At 34.4% G+C, this 13,080-nt stretch overlaps 1 protein-coding gene across 1 annotated transcript; it reads left to right on the forward strand.

Moving 5' to 3' along the window:
• The first annotated feature begins 4,513 nt into the window (after nt 1-4,513).
• LOC110382106 (vanin-like protein 1) lies at nt 4,514-13,009 on the forward strand. The gene is made up of 9 exons (XM_064041180.1): nt 4,514-4,767; nt 5,887-5,964; nt 6,970-7,026; nt 7,924-8,066; nt 8,811-9,007; nt 9,486-9,626; nt 10,634-10,795; nt 11,128-11,227; nt 11,508-13,009. The coding sequence occupies exons 1-9, from the start codon at nt 4,708-4,710 to the stop codon at nt 11,890-11,892; spliced, it is 1,323 nt and encodes a 440-aa protein (XP_063897250.1). The 5' UTR covers nt 4,514-4,707; the 3' UTR covers nt 11,893-13,009.
• The last annotated feature ends 71 nt before the right edge of the window (nt 13,010-13,080 follow it).

The raw sequence follows: 13,080 nt of genomic DNA on the forward strand, positions 1-13,080 counted from the left end.
ATCAGTCACTATTTACTTGCAGTTTTTTCTATATGACTCACTCTATTGTAATAACTTATAAGAAGTGCAATTTCCAGATCTTAGCTTAGGATAAGTCAACACAAGATAATAGGGAAAACGCTTCCAGCGACTTTGAAAAAATTGGGAAAAAATAATTCTGTTAACTAAATATTTTTTTATGTTTGTGTCAAAAGATTCTTAAAAAAATAATAATTGTTACTGTAGCAAAAATACTATACGGGAACACCGAGAGAAAAATACGTCATTGTATAGTTCCAGGTAACTGAATGCTAATAGGTAAATCTTTTAAGTTACTAGTGGCCTTTTAAACGTGGACGGCTGACCAGTCACGTAGCTCACTGCATTTATCGCATAGGCAACATAGGCCTTAACATTGCAATAAATAATTACTTATTTCATGTATCTATTTATCAGAATTGTGTATTTTACCTTTTTTTGGATGACCGAAGTAGAATACGGGAAATAATACTGATATGAGGAAAGATCAGGAGAAGAGATAAAAGGAAGAAATAGCGACGGGAAATCCAAATTACTTCATATGTATTGAGAATAGGATAAGAGGATGATGAAATAAATTCATGTAATGTGTAAGTATAGGAACCTCCTTTCTGGATTTACCAAGATACAGTAAATAACTGAAACATTGACTCATTTGTTATGAAGGATGAAATTCACGATGAGCAGTTATGATAATCGTTGATTTAATCTAATTTCTGATAAATTCGGTTATTTATGTCACTTAATCTAATTATCCATGGCTATTGATGACTCAATATGGATCTATAAATGAATATCAGATAGCTGGAAAATTGTCCAATCTGGTTTTTCGTCGGGTTTTCTAAAATCCAGTATTTTGTAGGTACGTACGTAGCTTGCCTAGCTGTCAGTAATCGAAAGGATAATAGCTAAAGTAATATGTGACGCAAAATTGCTACAAAATTAAATTAAAAATAAACATTCGAAGAAACTTGTCTAGGTAAAAGCTAGACGGATATCTCCAGTTTCGCTTAAAATCAAAATACCACGTCACTCCACCAATTCTTGGTACCCAAAACAACATAAAACAGAAATACCTATAAATTAATGGCTTCTTTGTTTCTACAAACCTAGGCATTCGAAAATAGACATTCTTGTCTATTTTCGAATGCCTAGGTTAATATGGAGATGGTGACTAACATTTGTGAGATAGTTTCTGCATTATTGTGTGTCTGTATGTGTTGGTTTGCGCGTACGCAAACGAACTCTCGACTGTCCATTGAAAAACAGTTCAATTGACACCGTTGAGCAAAGTCCCTGATCGTGTATTGATATTGATTTTTATGAAGAATGCCAATAAATCTATGTTGTTTCACTCGGCAACTTCTTCTAACACGTCATGCATTTGTCTAAAGTCCATCACCGTCACAGCCTAAATACGTCCACTGCTGGACAAAGGCTCCCCCAAACTGGGAGAATTACGGAATTATTCATACCCATTGCCAGGTAGGACATTCTTTATGGCTAAAATCGTTACAGTAGGTACCTGCATAATAGTTTTTGTCTATAAGCTTGTATTTATATAGGCCAGTTAACATGTGCCTAGGGAAACGAAACTTCTTGAAAAAAAGTTTTGCACATAGCTGCTTAAGATTTATTGATGTTAGGTGCTAGGATGCTAGGTAACTCACATTTTATCAGGATATAAGAATTTCTCTGTAACAGAATAATGGTCTGTCTTGCATTTTTATTCTAGTTTTCTTTTGTTTGAATTTTCCTTCTACATATGTGTCATCAATTCAAAAATAATCTAAGTAATCCAGTTTTATTCAGATTATTATCAAATATGAGTAATATAGGTAAATAATAGCATTATTGATTGTTTTCTTTAATAACGAATACCTACTGACTATCTTATGTAATTTGAGTTTAGTCATGAGTAAAGAAAAATAACAAATGACTAATTTCAATTTGACTCGCATTCCAGATTTCCAGTCCAGCGCTTGAATGTGGTGCTAGCCTGGAATTTAATTTAAACGGACCCCGGGATCGTGTAAACGGTACACACATTATATTCTCGGTTAAACATTGCATTAATTTATTTCTTTTCTAAATTTTTTAAAATGAAGAATGACAATAAATCTATGTTGTTTCACTCGGCAACTTCTGTCACGTCATTGTATTATCACTACCCCGGAATGGAAGCTTGGTGGTCCGGTTTCCCTTTCTTTTTCAGTTTGAGTACTTTTTAATCCTTTGAAAAAAGAGGTGGAGTTTATTTTGCTTGTATTTTAACGGCCAAAAACATTTTGAATGAACTGGGATACTGGGATAAGATTTGTTTCGACTTTTTTCGAAATTAAACTACACTACAGAATAACGTGTAATTAAATTGCCAGTGCTGCCTAAAATGAGATCGTGTTAATCAGATTACCTAAATGCTACCGAATAATTCCGCTCCCACGTTCAAATCACTCACAACTTTGAGTGTAACACGTGAACATCACGTTATGTTTATCAATAACAATTTCTATTAATAAATTATGTCATATTACTTTTATCTGCAAATTCTTTCCGTATGGAAATTGTTGCTAAGCTTATTTTTATTTTATTTTAGGCCGAGGGTTGCAGCTTTACAAACGCTATACTTATACCTAAATAAGATGTAAGATGATGGTGTACCTACTGTATCCATGTGGTTTAGTTTGAGAGTTGTGTAAAAAAAGACATGAATCCTGAAACGGATAAAGAAGAATTCGTGAATGATGAATTCAAGAATTTTCATGCTTACTGGAACTTCATGGTACTTATAATAAAAGTTCGTCCTAAACAAGTCTGGATCGGAGTTTAGGCGAGATTCCACCGGTGTACGGCACTAAGACACGCGTAGGTGCTCATTTTGGTAAAATCTTGCCATCATTTTTACTTATAGTGGCAAGTCTATAAATGGATGGCCTAAGAACAACTGAGCGCTCGTCTGTTCAGGTGAAATACGTCCACCGCTGGACAAAGACCTTCCCCAAGGTTCATCTTTGCTCGATCTTCAGCAATGTGCTCAGCTGGTCTTAATTTAATATCTTCTGCATTGGTCGCTTAGTTTTTATAATTATGTCCTTGTCATTGAAGCTAAACTGGTAACGTCAATTTTCCAAAATTACAACGCCATTTTGTAAATTGACGTGCATTACCTTCGTCTCACGTAGGGCTGCCATTTCGAATTTCGCCAAACCCGGACAAATATTAAAAAAAACCCGGACATTTGGCGTAAATATCATTTTTTCCCCGGACGAGTCCGATTTTTTTTGTTTAACAAAACAAGACCTAATTTTTAATATTACCATATTACTTAAATTCAATGAGGTCCTTCCTTACATGAAAAGTCAGGGCCTCTCTAGCTCATGTAGTACCTAGTATTGAAAGATTGTGACTTAATGTATTTCGAAGGTCATAATTAAGAAAGCTCATATGGAAACTAGGAGTTACCTTCTTGATAGGTTAGACAAAAAAAATGTTGAAAAATACAAACAACTGTAAAGTGAAGTCGCCGCGAGCGCAGCGAGCACGAAAATTTTTGAGTTTTGGGTCACTAAAGCACCTAAACTTGTATAATAAAAAAATCCGCAAGCGAAGCGAGCGCAAAATTTTTTGAATATTGGGATATTAAAGTAGCTAAACGTAAAAAAAAATGTGTTAAGAAAAGAAAATTTTGGAGTTTTGGGACACTTCGACTTCTGCATTATTAGGCGCCCGGGTAATTCGCATACCCAGGCACCATAGGTTAAGATGGCCCTATGAAAAATGTCCGGGTTTTCCCCGGACACTTCTTGAAACCCCGCCCGGACGGCCCCCGGACGGCCTCCAAACGAGGACAAATCCGGGGAAACCCGGACGGATGGCAGCCCTAGTCTCACGGCTAATCTTTAACGATTTCAGTAACAATGAGTCGACGAACGCTATTTATATACAGTTTGACATTTGAACTCTGAAATCTTGAGATATTTATCTGCGGACGTAGGTATTAGTTGTGTCATAATGTGTATTGCATTATCTGTACCTATTGTGAATGTCCTTTTGTGTTTGGTGTACATTGTACATTGCTGGTTTTTGGAAGCATTGGAGGATGAATTTGATTATTGGATCAATTCATCTAAGTACGTCTTCGATGGGATAAACGGATGGCTTGGGGATTTTAATTTCTGAAAAGTGTTTTTAATGTGGCTGAAGCCTAAAACGGTTCAAGTGTTGCTGATTAACTGACTGACGATTCGTGGCTGTTCCAAGCATGGAAATGTTTTAAGCATCCCGAATCCATCAGCTTTTAGAACCAGCAGTTTTTCTACATAGTGACATCGTAACAATCACCTCAGCTAGATTAAACAGAAGATTATCGAGCGTTACATAATTCCGTAAAATCTAGATTTATCTTCATTATAATGCTTTCTTTACAGCTATTTAGCCTCTGTACTAAGTAAAGTTTAGCGTGCTTATCATTTCTGTCGCCGAGTCGATAATATAGTACACGCCACAATCAGATGCAATATTTTCGCCCTAAGCTGCGTCTCCGAGGCACAACACCGCCATTGTCGCGTCGCGCGCCAACTGAACAGGACGAGGACTCGCGCCTTATTTGAAAATAGAACAGAATTTATTTCAAATATTTTTTTGTTCTTTATTTTTTTTTTATAAAAGTGTGCCAGTGATATTTGAACAATGAAGCTTCTAAGCATAGTGGTTTGCTTTTTGTGTGTGAATTCTTTGATGGCTAGTGAGGTAAGATTTTGTTTTATTTATTTTTTACTTTTTAAGTTTCATTATTTTTGTGTTATGAAGATCTTAATTGAAACTACTTTGGCAGGTTTTTTTTTCAAGTTAAAAAATGATAGGAAAAGGATAAGGAACTAAAACTACCCTCCCCAAAACTTTCGACACTGTGATCATGAACTACCTAAGTGTTTTATATTTTTTTTAGATCTAAATGTTTATTAATGTGTTTTTTTTTGTTATGCAATTTATTCAAATAGGTACCAATTTAAATATGTACTTAGATATTTAGCAAAGAAACTGGCATTTTAGCATCAATATTCATTTTATTTTCGAACAATAGGTACAAAGGCACGAATCTCTTTTGTTTCTATTCCAATAAAAACAAAAAAACAACAAAAGAATAAGTTCAAAATAAAATACCATTCAACTAATAAACAAACGTAGGTACAGCATTTCTATTCAAAATTGGAACAAAGCTTGGATCATGCAGTTCCCGCGTGTTATTGTTCTATCTCTGTCTGATGTACGCGTTATCGTTCAATGTTGTTGTTCGTTCTCGCTCTAACGGAGGAATCTCCCTTCGGCCTAAATTTTGAATTAAGAATGTATGGACCGGTGTCACGTACGCCCTTTCTTCAGATTTATTGGGGACATAATATTAGGACTCTTTTGAAGGGACCTCTCTAGTTTCCAGTGCATTATCGGATGCAGAGATAAAATTGAGCGTGATGTTTTTTTTGGGTCAATTTAACGTTTTATTCTTAAGGCTTTGATATTCAAAATTGAAAGATAGAAAAAATACTATCTATCTATAGCAACGTAATCTTGACGAAAATTAGGCTATGGTTCTTTAATTGCAATTAAATGATGTCATTAAATGAAACTGTAGAATTTCTCGCTTTTTTATGTTGATTAAGATATTAAGGAAGAATAAAATGGTTAATGACGTGTATCAGTTTCATAATTAAAGTTAGTTACGTCAAAATTAAATGCACTTTAACGAAATTAGACTCAATAAATAGCTTAGAAAATGAATTATTGCACATTCAGCTACATCTTCTGAAACGTTTAATTGCGTTTTTTATCAACACTAGGTATATTTAAACATTAATATCTTTGTTTCAGACCTACAAAGCCGGTGTTTTGCTACAAAACAAAGAAATTAATGAATTTACACCTTTCATACAACAGGCTGGGCAAACGGTGAGTCAGACAAACAAGAAAAGCATACAGAATGTAGAAATATGTCTTCTGCTATCTTACTTTTATAAATAGACGGTTTATTTCCATAATAATTATAAGCTTTATCATAAAAAAATATAGTACTAGAGTTTGCGCGCGGTTTCACTCGCGCACTGAGGGAATTACTAGCACATTGAAATAAACTGAAAGAATTTACAGGTAAAATCTATGTATTATTGATTTTCCTGTACGTTATTTATCCTTCGTGTCGTAAAGTACCTTGGGATAGTTATGGATTCATAACTTTAACCAATACCTGCCGTTGTCAATTTATTGTAGGTACCTTTATTTTGGTAAACTAAGAACAGTGACCTCTCTAGCAAATTCTAGAGGGACATCAGGGGTCACAGCATGTTATGTTGCGATAGCAATGTTTTGCAAACACAGCTATAACTGAAGAAAAACAATGATAACCCACCACCCACCACCATACTTGATATCAATTACTAAAGAGGTTACATACCTATTTGGACTTTTTTCTATTCGGGTCAAGATTTAAAAAAAAGTTGTGGAATTCCGCGCCAAAAGACGAGATTCATATTCACGCGTTCTAAATATGAAAACTGAAATTCAAATGTAGAACATCGTTTTGTAAATAAACACCACGAGGTGATCAGCTGAGAGGTCGATGACCCTCCGCGCATGCGCTTTGAAAATATCCTTACTGCATTAAATTGTAAGAAATATATTATTCTGAGGACTTGTAACGTTCTTTGTTCATAGATATTTATGTTAAAAGTATTTTTGTATTTTTATACGTGACTGGAATCACATATAAATGCAAAATTAAGTCCTTACCTACTTACTAAGTAGGTACCTATCCGTGTATTTAAAATTAGTCATCTACCTATCATGCTTTTGTTAGCCCGTACAATACATTATTGTTGATCCAAACGAGGCAATCCATATTTCAGTCCGCTTTTTCATGACTGTCTGAAATTGACTTAATTTTCATTTTATTTACAGGGTTTAGACATCTTAGTTCTCCCATCGCTGCCAGGATCTGCCGATAAATATGATGAGGTAAGTTATTTAACACTTAAACATAAAAAAACAAAGCTTTAAGACTCTCAATAACACAAATTAAAACTATTTTTATCGCGCCTTACGACCGTTAACAATCATCTATCTATAGATAGTATATTGGAAGCGGCCGTTAGCAGCACAAATCACGGTTTCAAAGCTTTCGATCATGCGCGCTGCACGTGTTAGCCGTCTCTTTCTAACGTAGTACTAAATGTTCTTTGTTGTTGTTCCGTCTCGCTCTGGCGGGTCTCCCCTTGTGAATGCATGGTGTGTCACGTACACCGGTTTGAGTGAACTTTTAGAATGAAGTTTAATATTATTACCACATATTTTTATTTTATTCAAGGATTTAGATGTTAGGTAGGATATTATTATAAAGGTTTTTGCATATGGTCCGAGTAGATAGGTGAAATATGGTAATTTAGGAGTACGCTGAGAGATGCAATTTTAGAACTTTGCATAAAAATAAATTTTGTAAAGGAGGCTTATTTAAATGACCTCTGTTGACTAATGTGTAGGTACCTAAATTATTATCTGAGCAAGTTAAAAGGGTTCTAAAGAACTTACCGTCTTGTTCTTGAGATCCCGGAGTTATACAAAGGACAAGCTAAGAGGCTCAGATCTGAGCTAAGAGGGCTCTTAACGTCGAGGAGATTGCAGACGAAACCGTTTCCTACCTAACAGTCTCCTATCCCTGTTAGTAAGATAATCCTGTAATGAGTAATCTCAGAGGCTATTGGTGAAATGAAGCATTAAAATAACAGCAGTTTTCAATATAAAATTATGCCTCGTGCCTACTGAAAAAATTAACCAATTCTCCAGTCAGTGAAAACTGATGATGATTTTTTTCCTCCATTAATTGTAAATTGTTCAAAACTTATCTTTTTGTTACAGTTGGTAAACTCGATCTCGAAAACGGCTAGACAGGCTGGCGTGTACATCGCTACACATTTGTATGAGAAAGCAAGATGTGGCATGGCGTATGAAACTGTCAGAAGTAACCTGGTCTTCGATAGGAATGGAGATATTGCTGCTGTGTAAGTATTTACAACAAATTTATATGATTGTAAAGGATTTTTTTAAGGTTTGTGCAAGCCCTGTCCTAAAGGACATGATTTTTATTAACAATACCATATTTTATCTTTCTGTTCTTTCTTTTTCCAGACCCAATATTGTCCAAAAACCAGACCCCATAAGTTTATTAATGTCCGATATTCAGAGAGAGAGAAAGATTATAAGAGCTCACAGTTTCCTTTTGGCATCGATCCAAACTTCTATAAATAACCTCGAACCTAGTAAATAAATCCTTTTAATTAAAGGATACCATTTTCATCCATTAGAGCTCAATTTTACAAAACATTAAAGTCCAGGTTCACCAACAATACAAACGTCATTTTTTCTTGCACCTGAACGTAAAATTTTTAGTAAATAGTTGTTCTCAGAAAACTGACTTAACCTAGGCCTGATTCAGGTATTCATCATCCTCCGAGCCTTTTCCCAATCATGTTGGGGTCGGCTTTCCAGTCTAACCGGATTCAGCTGAGTACCAGTGCTTTACAAGAAGCGACTGCCTATCTGACCTCCTCAACCCAGTTACCCGGGCAACCCGATACCCCTTGGTTAGACTGGTGTCAGACTTACTGGCTTCTGACTACCCGTAACGACTGCCAAGGATGTTCAATGACAGCCGGGACCTACAGTTTAACGTGCCATCCGAAACACAGTCGATGGTGATTCAGGTATTCATAACCCAAATAATAATCTTCTCCCTTCTTCTTCAGGTATAGGAAACCTCAAAACGGCATTGCAAACTGCACAACCCCCCACTCGGACCTCGTCACGTTCACCACAGACTTTGGAGTAACCTTCGGCCTGGTGATGGAAGAAGACCTGGCTCTGTATGATGCAGAGCATTTCAAAGGAGTCAACAACTTTGTGATGGCGGGAGAGTGGGAGTCTGAGGTCGCTTTGTTAAATGGTGAGTAATTGAAAAAGATTTGTATACCCCTTACGATTCTTCCTGTTGTTGGCACTTGAGCTGCAGATTTTAATCACCTAAGAAGTTCCGTTGCCAGAGTTTTCTCAAATTCGCCTGACGGCCTCTGCAAGGAATTGTAAAAACTACTGCTGCTGAGTAGCAATCTTCTTACGTTAACATGAAGTTTCGCTATTAAATATCGTTGGGGTTCAAAATGCTAAGGAGATTAGGTATTTAGTTCTTCTTCGATTTGATTTTTGTTAGGAACTGCTTAGGCAAATTGCTTGGATTCAAATTTTACGTCGCACCATATTTTTATTATATATAAAACTGCCCTCTGTTATTCTTTACAACATCTTTTGGCATTTAACCGAGCCCCGCAAAACGGTCCAACCATAATTGATGAGAGACACACAAAATTCCAATTCCATGTAAGTACAACCAAGGATATTTTTCTAACATCTGTCTTTATTTACAGCTGCTACCTTCGCTCCATCCTGGTCTTACATCATGAACGCTAACTTGGTGTCAACTGCTGGCATCTATGCTGGTAAAGCTGGTCTGAAGACTGGTGAAGAGTCACTGCTAGTTGCTGAGTTGAACAAGAATGGAGGCAGTGGTAAGTTATTGGTCATTTTGTAGTTAAACTAGCTGTTTTTTCTCGAATTATTTCCTGTAATCTGATAAAACATAGCCTATGTTACTCGGGGATAGTGTAGCTTTCCAACAGGAAAAGAATTATTCAAATCAGTTCTGTAGTTTAGGAATTTTTAGTGTACAAATAAACAAAAAATTCAGTATATTATGTTTTTTTTATATGGGCTTTTGGAAACATTTCATATTATATCGTCTTAGGTATTGTATTCATATTATTGGCCTGAAATTCATGAATTTATTGAGAGACTAACTCATGAAAATATGGATAAGAAAAGATATGTAATTTTCAAAATATTAGTGTTATGGCAGGCAATTTAATTACTTCCGCGAAGATAGAAGTTATCTCTCAAATTCACTTATAAGCCTATAATTTCCTTCAAATTATCAAGCAAATACGCGATCAATAACAATCTTAAGATGTCGAATACTGTTTTCATACAAACATGTTTTTCTAAGTTTATCATCGCGTGAGTGTATCATACGATGTTAGATAGTAATCTTAGGTATGACGTCATAAGCAAATGCTTCGCCATTTTGTATGATTTGCTATGCAGATGTAACTGCAAATTGTGTTCAGTTTTCTATAGTTATTTTAGTTTATAATGTTTAATGTGAGCTGTCTATTGTTAAAGAGCTTATCTGTGGCAGTCTTGTTGAAGGTTGCATAAAAAATTACCTAAGCATGCGTTGCTGACTTACCATTTATTATTATACCTCATCAATTTTTTTTTTGTTGGAGACACTTTTCTATTATCAGGGTCACGGCTTTATAGATTAACTTACCACTTATTCTGCCGATTCATTCGTTGATATGTGTTCAATAATTTTATATTATACAAACAATGTTATCTTTAAAGAAATTAACTTTTTATTCATACATGTTAATCATCTACTTGTCACAAAACTATCTAAAGATTAGGAATACTTTGCCTGTCGACACCAAATCTACAATTCATATCTTAATTCCAGCGTCTCAAACGGTGCTATCTATCAAGCCTTCTACCTTCCATCAAGCAGACCTAAGTCAATACGTCATCAGACCTCTGGATCTTGAAGCTAGCTCCATGGGTTATAAGGATACCATCTGCCATAGAAGTTTCTGCTGTGAATTCTATGTCAAAACTGCTTCAGGTAAATTATAGTTTTTTTATGTTTTTTCATGTTCCTCTCGTATTTGTTTTCGCCTGAAATATTTGACTGCTAGGAAAAGCTTAAAGATTTTAATAACCTTCCTGTGACACATGATTCATATGTACACACTGATTATACTATTGTGTCTGCTTAGTTGACAATGAAGTGATTAATATTAGGCAGAGTATTTAACTTAACTTTTTACAAAAACATGGTTGCCCTGAATTTCAATTTTGGCGTATTATATAATAAAAAGATCTGCCCTTGTAATCATAATAGGACAAGTAAATTAAAAGTAAGCTGTTGTAATAATTTTATGTTTGCTATTTTAGGTAGCAAAAACGAAGCGAGCTACAAGTTGGCTGCATTCAATGGCGTGCTTCCAGTCAGCGATCACCACAATATTGCAGCTGAGATCTGTCTTATTTCTGGGTAAGTTAGCTTTTTACTCACAAAAAGTCAAAGTTAAATATGTGTATTGAAATTCGGTTGGATAAATTATCATTTTTTCACGTAAATTAAATTGGACAGCCCTTAAAAACGTCCTCCTTTTACCACTTCCCAGTGCTATGGCTGGGAATGGTAAAATTGAGGAAATTGGTCGGTAAATAAGTTCAATTACCGCATTATAAACATGATAAAAATCCGCAGATTTATCTAAATGGATCTTGTCTTACTGGTTTTTATAAAAACATTTATATTTTTCTTTCAGATCTGAAAATTCAGACACAGTTTTCGAAAGAATTTCTGTAACTGCCAACTTCACGAAACAAAACGCCCAGTTCCCCCTCGTCCAATCTGCAATATTGCCAGCAGAAAATTTCAAATTCACCACCAAAGCCAGTGAAAATTCACAACAGGTAACACTGGAAGCTGTCAATGTCAAAAGTTTACAAAATGTCGGAATTTTCGGTAAAGATAGCGCAGTTTTAGAAGATAATTATGTATATGGAGAGAAAAATAATACGGAAACTGTACAAAATGATATTTATGAATATATTTTCAATGAGGATGTTCAGGAATTCTTCGATTACGTCTGGATACGTTTAAGAATATTGATCGTAGTTGTGTCTATCTACATTTTGGAAATGATGTAAGGTACAAAATCGAGAAAAGTTTGTAATTTTTTATACACTTTTGAATGATTTCAAAAAATATCGGGGATTATAAATAAGAGAATTTAACTAAATGGTTGTTTATTGAAATACCTTTTTAGTTTAAAGGTAGTTTTTAAATAATGATTAGATATAATATATCTCTTTTATATAAATGACAGCGGGTTTTTAAAATTGAGCGAGTGTGATGTCTGCAAAATGTACTAGTTCAATTTATTTGAACTCAGTGTCATTTAAATATTTTTGTACCCATTATGTACATACTACAAAAAAATAAATTGAAATCATTGCCTGAAAACAATGTTTCAAAATTCGTTTTATCACGATTTTGTTAAATGCCAAATCTTGATAAATATTGTACTTTTTAATGAATGAGTGATAAATAAAATAATGATGTATACTTTTGCATATATTTTAGATACAGATTTTTAATTATCTGGTGATTTCAAAATTTGTTACTGTATAAAGCCAGTGTATGCTATTTTAACTAAAAAATATATGTGTCTCTTCATTGTGCCAAGATAATAAGATTATTTGTAAGTTACTTATTTGATGGGCAAGGTTATTAATATTTAACGTTAAAAGTGTGAGATCTAGTTTAAAAAATATGAGGATAATGAACAATAATTAAAATTAATTAACTTACCTACTTATTAATATTTTTGATTTTAATTTCTTTCATTAATGTTCATTGTCCTTTAAATAGTACCTACAAAATATGGTTTGTTTTGAGAACTGATTTGTGTACGTGATTGTACTTCAATAAGATTTTGTCGACGACTGTACTAATGTCTGTAGTAAGAACATGTTTTATTTTTTATGGTTAAGGCCCAAATATTATCAACATAAACGTCGGTTCTCTTAAAATTTCGTTTATTTTGTAGATGAAATTTGGAAAAATGGCCGTTTATTTTGCAGATAGGCCTAACCAGTAGTTTAGAAGAGCTACAGTGATAATTGATACATTTGTATAATTGAGTAAAAGTATGAATGAATATTATATTAATCGTGTGTTTGTAAAGTACAGTCGCGACAAACTGCTGTGATATTAGTTTTATGCATGTTTTTAATTAAATATAGAAGATTTTTTTATGGATAACGCTGTGTTTTATTTCTTGTTAGAGAAGCTGGTCAAGCAAAATCATATATGTATCAAGATATGAGGAGGCG

This window comes from Helicoverpa armigera, chromosome 24 (genome assembly GCF_030705265.1).
Source record: "Helicoverpa armigera isolate CAAS_96S chromosome 24, ASM3070526v1, whole genome shotgun sequence".
NCBI classification, from domain to species: Eukaryota; Metazoa; Arthropoda; class Insecta; order Lepidoptera; family Noctuidae; genus Helicoverpa; species Helicoverpa armigera.

Excerpts from the sequence above, each read along its gene's own strand:
- LOC110382106 (XM_064041180.1), top strand. The coding sequence starts at position 4,708 with ATGAAGCTTCTAAGCATAGTGGTTTGCTTTTTGTGTGTGAATTCTTTG. Across the intron at positions 7,027-7,923 it reads CTGCCGATAAATATGATGAG|TTGGTAAACTCGATCTCGAA; the intron begins GTAAGTTATTTA and ends TTTTTGTTACAG. Across the intron at positions 9,627-10,633 it reads GAACAAGAATGGAGGCAGTG|CGTCTCAAACGGTGCTATCT; the intron begins GTAAGTTATTGG and ends TCTTAATTCCAG.